Raw genomic sequence first — 15,111 nt, forward strand, 5'->3', positions numbered from 1 at the left:
TAATAGTAAAAAAAATAAAATAAAAATCAGAAGTTTGCAAAAAAAAAAAAACATTTTTGGAGTCGTGTAGCCATTTTCCGAGACCCGTAACATTTTTATTTTTCGGCTGATGGAGCTGTGTGATGGCTTATTTTTTTGCGGGGCAAGACAACGTTTTTATTAATACCAATTTGGGATAAATGTGACTTTTTGATCGCTTGCCTTTTTTGTGAAACTGGGGTGACCAGAAAAACATAATTTTGGCGCTCTTTAATTTTTTTCTTTTACGGTGTTTACCGATCGGATTAGTTATTTTTATATTTTGATAGATGTGACTTTTCTGAACACTTCGATACCACACATTAAAAAAAAAATATAAGAAAATACGCATATCTTTATTTTCAATGGGGAAAAAGGGGGGTGATTTGAACTTTAATTTATTTTTTAAAACATTTTTTTTTTTTACTTTTCACTGTTATTGTGTCATTCGAAGCCCGGCCACAGGCAGGGTTGCAATGGAGCTCCGTAATGATAAGCACAGGGGTCATCAGCTGACCCCCGGCTGTCAATGCAACCCATCAGCGACCCGTCATCACGTCGCAAGCACGCCGACAATGTACAGCGGATGTATGTAAAGGGGTTAAAGTGCCTTTTTTGCAGATCGGTGCGGGTTCCAGCTGTCGTACTGACACCGATGAATAAGTTATCTCCTATCCAATGAATGGATAATAACTTTTTTTTCACTGGACCCTTTTAATGCATTGATTATGTCAGAGGCAGCCACAAATAGCAAAAGGCCCTAACCTGACCAGTTTGCCCCTAAAGACTGCCACTTAGATATTAGGAAAAGTGTGGAGTAGGACCCCCAAATCTGAATAATCCTATATTAGGCTGGATTCATACATTGCATGTTTCTAAGTCGGAGTACAGACCGTGATACACTAACCGGCTGTGGGTTTCTTGACCCAAATGTGCTAACCCCCTTTATGCCCATGAGGCTATTGAGTTTGGGTCACTGGCGGACATATACAGAAGAGGCCCCTGTGCAAGAACAATATTTGGGCCCTTTGCAGTCCAATAGCTCCTCATAATGCACAGTTCCACCTGTATTGGTGGTGGAAGTGGCCTCCTTACCTCTTGCTGTACCTGCGGTGGCTGATCCGCACATCACAGTCAGTACTCAGACTCCAACACACGGATGTGTATATCCAGCCTCAGTGGGACCCCCATTTCCATATCCTACATTATGTAAAATGTCATAGGAAGCCAATATAACCTAGCCGTGATGGAGGAAGACCAAAGTACCCAGAAAAAGCCCACGCCAACATATACATGTTACTCCAGGTTACAGTCACTCAATGTCGCACTTCTCCATACTGCAAGATTGTATTGCCAATGTGCATTCATTTACATGGAGGAAAGAGCTGGGGTGGAAGTTATCCAAAATCCGGGGAGTCAAAACTGGTTGCAATGTAGAAACTTTTATTACTTGTAAATATGCAACATGTTTCAACCCTGAACTCGGGTCTTCATCAGGTACCTGAAGACCCTAAAAATTTGCCTCGTTTTCCAACAGGCAATTTTCTGTTGCAGAGCCATATTAGATGACAGAAGAAGCACTACTCTATAGTCCAACATTTCAGCCTTCATGGTCATGCACAAAATAAATAAGAAAAATTGGCAAAACGACTGCAAAGCTAATTTTGCACAATTTACTAATCTCAGTAACCAGTTAAGTGAGATTTAAAGAGGCTATCTGGCGCTGATCAGTTGTGCAATGGATTAAGTGAGTGGTGCCGATGACGTTATGACCCCACACACCTGCAGAGGATGTGTGCACAATCAGCAGGTTTAGTGCACACCATGTTCATTAGAATAGGACATATGGACGATAGCTGTCGATCGTACGAACGTCTCTGCAGGTGTGGGGTCGTAATGTCATCAGTATGGAAGGTGCCAGATAACCTCTATGACTGATAAGGACAGATACAGCCCGTAGTATTTCCATACAATGACCCCATTGTACAATCGTGATCAAAATTGAGGAAATTCCAAAAATTTTGCCACTGGAATTGAGGATGAAGACGAAGCTACAGAATGAAAAATGGAACCGAAGAAGAGAAAGTGGCTGGAAAAGAGACCGGTTCACTGTGAGAAACTTAAACCCTCTCATACAGCGCCCCGGGCCCGCATCCCGCCGCTCCACGTCTAATGCACAGCAGATACGAGGAGGGGGAAGAGGTTGCAGGCTGACAAAAATACAAACCTGTTTGGTGGGTGGCTTGTGGCAGTGTTTGGTTTGGTTGCGAACTGAACTGGACTGTCGATACGGGCCGATATTGTTGGTTCGAGTGAGGATACTGGTTTGGAGCACAGTAGCAGGTTGGCATCTAGAAAAATAAAAAAAAAATTGCAAATTGGGTTAACAATTTTAAAAAGTAAGTCCCATATTCATTCAATCACTTCCTACCCCCGTCCAACTCAATTGTGATCATGAGCCAACATAATGCCAATATAAAACACATTACCATTTCGGTACAGCTGCGATTTCATGATTGGAAAATGTTAACTTATGCAAAATTGAGCTAAAAATTATTTTAATGGCTTCTTTCTCCGCACGGCACATTTTGCCAATAAAATACGAACATCCGTAGATGAGTCTGTTGTCAAATAATAAACCTTCAAGCCCGAAACCGGATTCCACTAATGAACACGACTTCACCATTAACAGCCGCTAGAAGCTACTGGTGTCCTTTACTGACATCTTTCCTCATTAGCACCGGAGCTAGTCCCAGAGGAGCCCCCCCGTACCTGCTGGAGAGAGGGGGGCTGGATGTATCCCTGCGGCTGGAGCACTGTAGGATTGACAGGCTGGCTGGAGGCAGAAAAGTTGGGGGGTGGCACTGACTGTCCGAGGGGCGGTGGGGGAGGGGGAGGAGGGAGTGCCATGATGTAGCCGGACTGTGTGGAAGGTTGAAGCACCACGGTGGATTGGAACATGGTCGAATGAGTATCTGAAGACTCTGCCGAAGGCTGTCTGGCAAGACTCATATGGCTAAACTGAGAGCCCAGGTTGTCTGGCTGGAAGAAGAATAAAAAATAAATAAATAAAAGACAAATGTAAAATAATAACACTAATAACGATAGTGCCGAAAATAAAATAATATCAAACTATCCATATTACACATATAACTTCCATTCATTCTCTAAAATTTTTTTTTATAAAAAACACAATCACTTTTGCAATTTATTGCTTATTAAAATTTGCAGCCGTTCTTCAGATATTAGCATTTTTCTTTCGTTTACCTAGGAGACCGACCACCGCTGCTTGGGAGGTAAAAGCGCTCTCTCCAGTGATCCTGGGAAGCGTCAAAACTGTGCTTACATGCTTAAAAGTTAAGAGCTTGTAAGCACTGCGCATGTTATACTAACAGCGGTGGTCGGTCTCCAAGGCAACTAGCTATAAACAAAAAAGTGTTAATATCTCAAGAATGGCTGAAAATTCTAATAAGCAGTAAATGGCAAAATTGCTTGTTTTCACAAGCTGTATCCGACAATATCCATTTATGAAGACTGGAAGAACCTTTAAACTCTTCAATCCAAAAGGAAACCCAAGGCCTTGCCATAAACAACTACTCTCAACAGGATGATAATTGTGGGTCTGACCATTCGAACCCACATCGTGAGAACAGGTGTCCCAAAGTGGCTTTGTGCACTCAGTCTTTTTGCAAAATTTTTGGAAAGGAAATGGAGCGGAATCTCCAAGTTTTTGACAAGTTTTGCATTTTGGAAGAGGATGTGAACAGTTTTGTCTAAGTTTCTGCTCCAAAAACTCCTCAAAATACTTCTTGTGCACATATCACATGCCAATTTAGTGTGTGGACATAGCAGAAGTGAGCATGTACGACCACCGCTCTATGAAACGTATGTAAGAGTTGTGGTTGCACATGCTCAGCACCACCCTATTGACTGGGAGGGACTATGGGACCGCCATTCTCCAGATTATTGGGGGTTTGAGAAGCAAGAGCCTCAACAATCACCTATCTGCTTGGTCAATTTACCCCCCTTCCTCACCCCAAAAATAATAATAATAAATAATTAGATTTTATAATATAATTTATTTAGAATTATAGAATTAGATTGATCACTATTTTCTGCAACACTGAAATCAATGGGGAAAAATACTGCACATTTGAGATTGTTGCAGTACAGTTTAGAGAATTATTTTTGTAATCTTTTATTAAAACGTAAAATAATGTGTGCACATGTATATAGAAACATACAAATGACAAACACAACCAAAACATCAAATTAACCCACGAAAACGATAAAATCACAAATAAAAAAAGGCAAAAAAAAAAAAGAGTCTCTTCTACTCCAAGAAAAAAAAAATGGCCTTCATTCCTCCTCCCGACTTAATTAACACCTTGACAATTAAAGTAACGTTGATTCATCATCTTTTTTTTTATCTGCCATCCCAGAGGATCGCAAAAAACAGCTTAGAGTAGCATTGTTCATACTGTATCCTGGAACAATGCAGAACACATCCCCCGAGCTCAAAAATAATTAAGAAAATAGATAATGTTGCCAGAGCGGCATTGGACTGAGTTAGCAAAATTTCGGACAATCTATAAAAATGACAATCCAAAAAAAAAAAGAAAAGAAAGGTGATTAGAGGAGTCCGGAGAGTAATTATGGGGATTTAAGATAATTAGAATTACCATGCGGTAAAATAATAATAATAAAAAAAAAAAAAACTATGAAGAGAAGAATAAAAAAAAGTTTAATGGTTACATAAAGAATGACAGTATAAACTGCTCTCTTCCCGATTTCACTTTATCTGCAATTATTAGACTCATATTACAGCAGACTCCAGAAGATACAGTGATGTGGATGTAATTAGCAAGTCACCAGATACTAGAATCAATCTGGCAAATGGATCCTAACGGGAATGATACGAGTTTCTGGCTTATGAACGTATCTGAAAAAATAAATAAATAACGGGAAGATTATTTTGGCAACTTAAAAACTAAAAATATTAAAGTATCTAATAAGTGTAGCATGCATGAGTGTCGAAAAAAATATTTGATGAAAAATAGAAAAAAAAATACTTCTTATGGAAAAGTTATATTTTCTGAATTTTTACGGCCGAGAGATCAGGTTTTGGCTGCAGAAAAAAAAAGTAGCAAAAAAGCAACGTGTGAACATAGCTGTACACTGTTTTACAGTTTAGGGAATATTCATTAAAAGGGGTTTTTCATGCTAAACATAAATTTTTATGTGAATATGCACACTGTGAGGATTCCCCATTATTGCCAGCTCAACAGGTTGTCGCATGATCAAGATTGGCATATTATGTGCCGAATCTAAACTTTTTTTGCTTTTCTCAATGTACTATTAAAGAGAAGCTAGTCGGCACGTGACCAGATCTTTGCAAATTGCAGAACTGATAACAGAGCGGAATCCTGACAGTGTGCATACTGAGCAACAGAGGTGGATATAACATAGGTGCAACCTGTACAGCCACACATGGGCCCAAGTGATAAGGGGTCCCAAATTCCACCTCCAAAGTAGCAAACAGCTTCTGTGACTGCACACTGTCAGGATTTAGCAATCTGTAATCACGTAGTAGTAGTGACTCAGAATTTATGTTCAGCCAGGAAAACCTCCATACAATTTTTTTTAGTATTATTATTATTTTAATTACCTGAATTTTATTAAAAAAGCAACAAAAGTTGACTGAAACTTTGAGAATTCTTTTTTTTTTTTCATTAAGTATTTGCACTTGAGGTGACCTGTATTGTGATGGAGGTTCGAACTCTTGAAATTCTCTCTCCCTTCCCGTTTTCCTTCAGGATTATTTCTATTGCGTTTACAAAAACGAAGATGCAGAAATCTAAACAAGAAAAATCCCAGGAAACCTTTGTACATAAAATGAAAGAAAATCCCTGAGCAGCTAAACAATTTCACTTGATTAAAAACCCTGAAAGGAAGGTTTATCCATGAAAGGTGAATGCGTTCTCCTCCACCCGCCGGATGCCCTGGGTGATGAATCAATCATCAATCATATTCTATGTATTATGCATATCTAAGCCGTATCTCCAGTTGAGCTTATATTCCTTGTGTACGCCTCCAATTTTGTATGAATCAATAATTTTAGGGAAATTATTTCTATACTTCATTGTACATTACTTCTACACAAGTCCTTAGAAGGTATATGAAGCTGTATGCGGTTAGTGCCCCCTAGCGGTGGTGGGAGGCTGCTAAGATTTTTACAACTATTTATCTACGACAATGTAACTTTTACTGAGGCTTTTCCAGGAGGTTCAAAGTGCAGAGGATGCATCTGAAAATTCCCACCATCAGGCACAAAAAATACCTGCTGGAAATGCCGCTTCTGGAAGGTTTCAGCCAAAAATTTTGCAGATATGGGATGTCAAATATATAGGAGAAAATAACCCAAACTTTTCCCTTTTTTTTTTCAACTGTTCTAATTTAGACAAATACACATACATTAGATTCACAGAAATTAAGCAGCACAGAGAAAATAGAGCAGAAGATAGTACCACAGTGTACTGCTGAGTGGGTGAGACTTGCAGGAGCGGGGGTGGATAAGAGACGGCTGGGTACTGAACAGGTTGCGAAGAGGACGGCAGAGACCGGATAGGCTGAAGGAGTAACAGTTAAACAAACTTGGTTAATAAAAGACAAGAAAAACAGAGATGGAAACACTTAAACGAGACTAAACAATAGGAAGAACGTGAGAGCACGAGTCCCTGATGGGTCCTCCGCTGGGTCTCTGTTCTTATGGCTCCAGCCATGACGTTGACCCAACATGTGCCAGCTTGTAGGGGATCATCTGCCGCAGCAGTGACCTCCGCGGTGTCGATAAGTCTCCGCTACATCCTCTGATTGTCTGCAACGATTGCAAACGTCGTCTTTACTGGAGCAAACAGAGACTGGCGGAAAACTAGGGAAGCCTCAGCATGAGAGCGGCATGTGGTTGGTAGAGTGAGTATCACAACGTTCAAAAATATGTATTTTATATGTATCTGGGGTAAATGCCGCCATTCTCCTGAATCCAGCGTTATCTTTCTTTTGTTCCTGCAACTCTCCAGTCCCAAGATATGACCCCCTGTACTCTGTATGTAAATCTAGTCATTATAGCCAAGTGGGTGTGGTCAAAAAGACAACACAGAAGAGTTTATGGCCACGTTTAACTAGAAAACGGAAGGGAAGCATGAGCCATATCTCAGGAACAAAGCAAAACAAAGTAAAACAAAGCCAAATTCAATAAAACAGCGGCATTTACAGCAGGTAAAAAAATTATATCTTTATGGAAAGTTTAAAAAAAATAATTTACTTTTTTTTTTTTTGATAACTCACACGTGAAGGGGCCAGGGTTTCAAGTGAACCCAGTAAAAAATTTTAAAAAATGACCAATTCATGTTGTTGAACTAATGTATCAATATATAAAGTTATTTATTTAAACAAAAGTAAAGTAGCGGAAATGTTAACCACCGCCAAAAAAAAAAAAAAAAAAAAACATTAGCAAAATGTTGTTGTTTTTTTTTATCAAAATTTGTTTTTAGTGTAATCACCATATTTTTTACATGTATGCGTTTGTTTGTTTTTAAATGTTTCAATTAAAAAACCTCAACAACAACTACCAAGTATGAACAAGCCCGTGTGTAGCAAAGAATAATAAATTGATGTCATCCTCCATCGTCCCCTTGCACAAGGGCAGTGTGCTCTTCAGCATCCCCCCCCGTGTATTGGGTGACACGAGGAATTAATAAAGTATTCCAATCTGAAGCTGCTGAGTGCAGTGAATTCCTCCCTCCGATGCTACAATATGTCGCTATCTGTACTGACGCTCCATTCGTTTTCCATATCCTGTCACTCACAACTGATCCGAGAAGACTGCACTCCACGCCAGCCTGAGCCGTCCACATAACATTACACGGACGATGGTTTTCCCACCAAAGCAGATTTACAGGGTCTACCAAATATGAAAAAAGTGCGCTGCTCGCTTGTCTCTTCGTTACAGGACTCCCAATTACATTGCTGACTTTAGACACATCTAGAATCAGATAATAGAACTGTTCACTCACTATATTGATACAAAGAGACAATGAGCCCAGAGCTCGGGTAATCTCATCAGTCCCGTAGACAATAAATGGACCATGCGCCCCTCCGCTCCATTTAAGACAGAGGTCTGCACCCCTGTTCTCTGGATTCTATGGCCACATTTTTGGAATTGCTGGAAATTTAGGCAGTAGGATCCCCAGAATCATCAAGTTATCTCCTATCCTACGAACATAAAATAACATTAGTTAACCCTTTAATACTGAACCTATTCATCAGAGGTCATCAATATCAGTTCTGGGGTTCTCACTCTCTGCACCAAGGTGCTGAGGCTCTAGAGCATAATTAATTTGCAAAAACAGTCGCCGTAGTGCGATTGCTGAAAAGAAAGGGTAAAAGTGCTCATTCAGCCCTGGTCTTTGCAAGGCTGGGTTAGAACGGTGCCGATTTACTTATCAGCCCATATATCATTCTGCTCACTCTCACAGTCGAAGGAGCAGAAGCGCTTAGTTGAGCGCTTCATTTCAGCCATCAGTGGAGCACCACTGATCAAAGCTTCTGATACTAAAGAAGCACTCCTCCTCCCATCAAAGTTTATATCCTCTTAATATATTGCAATCATCATATTATATGACAATTGCTCATTTTGCCTTTATACCCAGATAATTCTTCACTTTTCTCTGCTCTATGTAGAAACAGGAAGTCTCTTGTCCCTACATTTATCATTCCCCTCTTCAACGCCTGACCCAGCTGCTCCCTCCTCCCCCTGCATTGACTTTTGCAGTGACTGATGACTCATGCAGGGAAAATTGACCTCCTGTTTTTACATAGAGCTTAGAAGGATTCAGCTAGTCTGTTTTCAATCATGTTATATCATAGACCTAATGGAAAAGAGAAGAATTAACTGGGTAGAAAGGCAAAATGAGCAATTGTAAGTACACAATGCTATATAATATGATGATTACAATATATTAAGAGAATAAAAACTTTGATGGGAGTGCTTAAGAGGGTTGTTGTTTTTTTTTACAGGATAGGGAATAACTTTGATTGTTGGGGTCTGAGAGCTCGGTCCCCCACCAATCCAGAGAACAGGGAGCTCCATCTAATTGGACTGGAGATCAAGAATGTGCACCTCTGTGCCACTTATAGTCTATGGGACTGCCGAAGATGGTACTGTACTGCACTGCACTGTACTGCAGAGTAGCATAGTGCTACAGGCAAGAATCTGCTGCCAACAGTGGCGAGAAGTGGTACTGCAAGTTACCAAATTGTAACAAAAAGTTTTCTAAATTGGAAGATGTTACATTTCAATTTATACATTAATAAGACAACAGCGTTCAGAAGAGATGACACAGGTGGAAGAAAATAACGGAGCTGAATAAAGTGCAGCACAAAAAAATCTAATCAATGTAGTAGCAAAAGAGGAAAAAAAAAAAAAAAAAAAAAAGTTCTTTGTGGGAGACAACCAACTTTTAAAACTAAATCTGAAACATTAAAACACAAAGCGGTTTTGACAGCTGTGTCAGATTCCTCAGCCAACTATTCAGATTACAGCCCATGGCCCGCGCCTGGAATTAGTTTTTACTGCTGAGGCTGGTTATTTGATACTTGATGTCTCGCCAGCCTTACACTCATTCATTTTCGCTTACTCATAAGCCTGTACTACAAAAATGAGACTGAGCTCAATTCTGACCTGCTTGGAGGGGAATGTGGTGTTGTGGGGGTCACAGTGCAAAACACAGGAGAGAGGTAGAATAGCAAAAAATGTGACAAATCAGGGCTAAAGACCGGAGCTGAAAAAGTTTGCTCAGAGGAATCGTCCAGGTTTGGAAAACACTGACTGATTACTTAAAATAAAAAATAAAAAAATGTAAAAAAAAAAAACCAGCGCCACCCCGGTGCACAGGTTGTGCGGGGTATTGCAGCTCAGACCTATTTACTTAAAGTCATTTATTTTTAGAGAGTGCTACCTTCATGGTAAAATCTGTGTTGCAGAATACTATTTTGCGACATTACATTTTGTAGCAGAAAATTTAGTGTTGTGATGTGATGGTAATGTCCCTCCAAATTTATTTTTATTTATTATTTTTTTTTTTTACTGTTGTTGCACCTTCAATAAGTCCTTCATTATAAGGGTAACCATGTCACACTGAATGGGGCCATTGCACTAAAAATTTTCAGCGCCTGACTGTTGCAATGACATCATAAGGCTATGATGATGTCACATAGTAATATCACATTATTACATTTGCACAACCCAAGCACCCCAAAACTAACATGAAATGGTGTTCAAGAAATAAAAAAAAAAGTTCCTGCAGCCGCAGCATCTAGTTGCACCCTGGTGCTGTACGTACCTGTGGTATTAGGTGGTTGGGCGCTTGCTGCGGAGGGGGCGGGGGTGGGGGTGGAGGAGGGGGCACAGGGGCAGGCACTTGGGTCCTAACTGGTTGCTGAGTCACAGGAGGATTATACACAACTGGAGTGCCGTCTGGGTTTATAAATGGCTGACCTGCGGGAACAGAAGAGTCAGTGCTGTCATTTCCTCTTCATCATGAGCAGGACGTCAATGATACGGTGCGAGCAACCAGATCCCCAACTTTAAAAACTGCAAACCGATACTAAGCGGCTCTATTGACCTGTTTGGACCCTTTAGAAGTAGTTGGGATCTATTCAAAATGGTCCCAAAAAGTGGGTTTGTCACCTGATTTCAGAATACAAACTGCAGCCATTACCAAATATATCTCTTAGACCTGATGAGGACGCTGTAATTACTTTGAAAATCCATGTCAGAATGGTTGTATAATCCTTTATCAAAGTGTAATTCAATCTTCACCCACCTTGATTAATTGACAGCTCCTCAGTTCAGTGTCCCTCCTCCCTGCTGCTACAGAAATCTCACACTGCTCAGTGCAAGCTGCAGCTGGGTGGGCGGAGGTCGCATATGATTGGCAGAACAAATATTCCTAGAAATGCTTGTTTTTCGATCACTGCCCTAAACACGTTCAGCCACTGGCAGATCATTGGCCTCGTATAAACATACATGGCGATTAGATGATCGTATCTTTTAACATCTCTCCTTGTGTAAACAGAGGATAAGCAGCCTTCAATAATGCTAACTGCATGGAGACAAACAATTAATTTCCCCATAAAGTTTGCGCATTCAAAATGACTGGCATATGTAGATTAACGAGCGCCATCACAATTTATTAAAAGCATAGATCGCTCTCATGGACCAAAATCGAAATTCTATTTTTTGCCGTTTAGACTAAACTCAATATTTAAATGTATTTATTTATTTTAAAATTATAAATTAAAAAGTTTGGATCAATTTTCTGTATTATTTCTGCGATTTAGGCTACTTGCATTTTTAGTGATTTTTTCTTGTTTTCTTTTCATGCTTTTTTATCGCTGTTCTTTTGTTTCTTTTTGGCACGTCACGATTAAAAGTAAACTACTTTGTTTTGGAAACGCTTGCGGAGTTTTGATGATGTTAAGTGCAAATTACATGCGTTTTTACTACCTTTCTACAGCGGAACCGCTCTAAAAAGGCACATATGGTTTTTAATCTGGAGATTTTCCGCATCTCATTCAAGTCTAAGGGGAAAATTCACAAAAAGACCCTCCCTAGCCCATAATTACTGAGAAACTGACATGCTACAGATTAAAAAAAAAAAAAAAAAAAAAAAAAAAAAAAACACCACAGGTCAATTTCCACAGCGTTAAACAGCACAATAGGCATGAGATTTACACAAATCTCATCCACTTTCCTGGAACTGTAATACGCTTTGTTTTTTGCACATGAAAATATGCATTAAAAAAAAAAGAAAAAAAGAAAAAGCTGGTCAAATACTCATCGTGGGACCTTAGCCTTAAAGTTATGGAGAAGGTGGAAAGAGGAGCCCTATATACAGCGGTGTGAAAAAGTATTTGCCCCCTTCCTGATTTCTTATTCTTTTGATTGTTTGTCACTTACATGTTTCAGATCACAAAACAAATGTAAATATTAGACAAAGATAACACAAGTAACCACAAAATGCAGTTTTTAAATGAAGGTTTTTATTATTAAGAGAAAAAGAAATCCAAACCTACAGGGTCCTGTGTGAAAAGTGATTGCCCCTTAAATCTAATAACTGGTTGGGCCCTTAGCAGCAATAACTGCAATCCAGCATTTGCAATAACTGGCAATGAGTCTTTACAAAGCTCTGGAGGAATTATGGCCACTCATCTTTGCAAACTTGTTGTAATTCAGCCACATTGGGTTTCCAAGCATGAACTGCCTTTTTACGGTCAAGCCACGGCATCTCAATTGGATTAAGATCAGAACTGTGACTAGGCCACTCCAAAGTATTAATTTTGTTTTTCTTAAGCCATTCAGAGGTGGGCTTGCTGGTGTGTTTTTGATCATTGTCCTGCTGCATAACCCAAGTGCTCTTCAGCTTGAGATCACGAACAGATGGCCGGACATTCTCCTTCAGGATTTTTTGGTAGACAGCAGAATTCATAGTTCTATTTACCACAGCAAGTCTTCCAGGTCCTGAAGCAGCAAAACAGCCCCAGACTATCACACTACAACCACCATATTTTACTGTTGGTAATGATGTTCCTTTTCTGAAATGCTGCTTTACTTCTACACCAGATGTAATGGAACATACACCTTCCAAAAAGTTCAACTTTTGTCTTGTCAGTCCACAGAGTATTTTTCCAAAAGTCTTGGCGATCATCAAGATGTTTTCTGGCAAAACTGAGACGAGCCTTTATGTTCTTTTTGCTCAGCAGTGGTTTTCGTTTTGGAACTCTGCTATGTATGCCATTTTTGCCCAGTCTCTTTCTTATGGTGTAGTCATGAACACTGATCTTAACTATGGCAAATGAGGCCTGCAGTTCTTTGGATGTTGTTGTGGGGTCTTTTGAGACCTCTTGGATGAGTTGTCCCTCCGCTCTTGGGATAATTTTGGCCAGCCGGCCACTCCTGGGAAGGTTCACCACTGGTCCATGTTTTCGCCATTTGTGACAATGGCTCTCACTGTGGTTCGCTGGAGTCCCAAAGCATTAGAAATGGCTTTATAACCTTTTCTATACTGATAGATCTCAGTTACTTTGTTTCTCATTTGTTCCTGAATTTCTTTGGATCGCAGCATGATGTCTAGCTTTTGAGGATCTTTTGGTCTACTTCACTTTGTCAGGCAGGTCCTATTTAAGTGATTTTTGATTGAGAACAGGTGTGGGAGTAATCAGGTTTGTGTGTGGCTAGGGAAAGTGAACTCAGCTTCCCAAAGATGTGATAAACCACAGTTAATTTATATGTTTTAAGGGAGGGGGGGCAATCACTTTTTCACACAGGGCCCTGTAGGTTTGGATTTCCTTTTCCCTTAATAATAAAGACTTTCTTTTAAAAACTGCATGTTCCGCTTACTTTTGTTATTTTTGTCTTACATTTAAATTTGTTTTGTGATCTGAAATATTTAAGTGTGACAAACATGCAAAAGAATGAGAAATCAGGAAGGGGGAAAACAATTTTTCACACCACTGTACATGCAAAGGTAATGGGATCAACATTAGTAAACTATATGTATAGTCAGCGTAAGTAAATATTTACTGGCTCCTTGGAGGCGAGGCATTTTGAGTACTGTTTTGCATTGTCAAGATATAGGTTATATATATATATATATATATATATATATATATATATATATATATATATATATATATATATATATATATATATATATATCTATATCTCTATGGGCTCCACAGGTGCCGGCACTTAAGATAAAAATACCAATAATATTTATTAAAAATATATAAGAGCTCCGCAGGGGCGGGGCAAGTCAGCTATTGTTTAGTATTGCATAATCAAAAATAAAAGAATATATATACATATATAAAAAAATTGTAATGGCTACAGCTGGCTGCGTAATGGATTTAGGAATTTTCTGCTAAAAGTATTTGACCCCCTGCGCCCTTCTTAGGCTTCATCAGAATAGAACGATGGTTAATATGATCGTCATGTTCTGCATGACAAATGTTACATTGCAAATAGGCTCAACATCAAGGCTACAAATGTTATAAAATCTAAAAGCAAATAAGTTATAAAAATAGGAGCGGAACACAGTATTAAACATTACGACAGAAGCTTTTGGCGCATTGATGCCCTTGAGATAAACAGAGTGGTTTTCACCAAGTACAAACCTGTTTGTGGGTTGATCAGAATGCTGCCGGGCGGAATGCCAGTGGCTTCCAAGGGAAGCAAAAAGAAGCTAGTGCTAGATGGAGCCACTTGCCCACTTAAGCCGCCATCAAAGGAAAGAGTATTACTAGTGCTGACAGGTGGATAGACGGCAGCTGAGTCATGGGAAGGCTGGCTTACAGCGGTTACTGGAAGAGGCTGCTGGGAGAGTGACAGAGACCCTCTGGACGACCCTACACTACTAGAAGACTCTGAACCTATGGGAAAGGAGCAATGGAAGAAGAAAAACATATATAGATCTGTATTTTTACCTAAAGATCATAATACAACATGCACATTGACAGATGCAAGAAACGTTAACCCCTCAGCTGCCAAGACCGCAAAAGCACCAATAGGCGGCTCATGCTTGTGACAACCAAGGGAGGCAAGAAGAAGTAACTATAGCACATCAAGCAAAGCATGCAGGTAGCAAAGGGTTAAAGGAAGACCACCCCTTCCCCCAACACTTACAGGCACCGTAGAATGTTTTATAATCTGAAGCCGACTGGAAGTACAAGTAGGATAATATGCATATTTTTGGGGGCAGGCGGGATTAATTGGGCTGAATCATTTCTTTATATATCTTTGATACATAATTCCTACATTCCTCATACGGCCAAAATCTGCCTGTCTGCAGCCACCACTAGGGGGAGCTTAGTGCATACGGTTTTATTATTGAGTTCAAAGTATAAGCTCCCCCTAGTTGTGGATGCTGGATTTCCTGGAATTTGTCCATTATTTTTTTTTAACTCCTTTTATCTCTGGGTCTATATAGGAGATTTTTAGGTCTGTAATGGGAAAACAGAGCTCTGAAAGCT

General features: G+C 39.7%; 1 protein-coding gene across 10 annotated transcripts in view; it reads right to left on the reverse strand.

The window, feature by feature from the left end:
* R3HDM1 (R3H domain containing 1) overlaps positions 1 to 15,111 on the reverse strand; it is a 183,303-nt gene that overhangs the window by 12,578 nt on the left and 155,614 nt on the right. For 6 of the 10 annotated variants that reach the window (XR_012250696.1, XM_073647268.1, XM_073647266.1 and 3 more), the window contains 5 exons: positions 14,257 to 14,511; positions 10,422 to 10,576; positions 6,546 to 6,647; positions 2,791 to 3,060; positions 2,246 to 2,369 (listed from right to left, as the gene is read on the reverse strand). Coding sequence is in view for 9 of the 10 variants with exons in the window: in XM_073647268.1 (XP_073503369.1) it covers positions 2,246 to 2,369; positions 2,791 to 3,060; positions 6,546 to 6,647; positions 10,422 to 10,576; positions 14,257 to 14,511 (906 nt within the window). In the remaining variant the exon portion in view is untranslated. The remainder of the gene's footprint in view (positions 1 to 2,245; positions 2,370 to 2,790; positions 3,061 to 6,545; positions 6,648 to 10,421; positions 10,577 to 14,256; positions 14,512 to 15,111) is intronic. The other 4 variants (XM_073647271.1, XM_073647273.1, XM_073647272.1 and 1 more) reach the window with 4 other exon arrangements.

The sequence above is a fragment of the Phyllobates terribilis genome, unplaced genomic scaffold (assembly GCF_046119375.1).
Source record: "Phyllobates terribilis strain yellow unplaced genomic scaffold, ASM4611937v1 Scaffold_9__5_contigs__length_417890890, whole genome shotgun sequence".
Lineage (NCBI taxonomy): Eukaryota > Metazoa > Chordata > Amphibia > Anura > Dendrobatidae > Phyllobates > Phyllobates terribilis.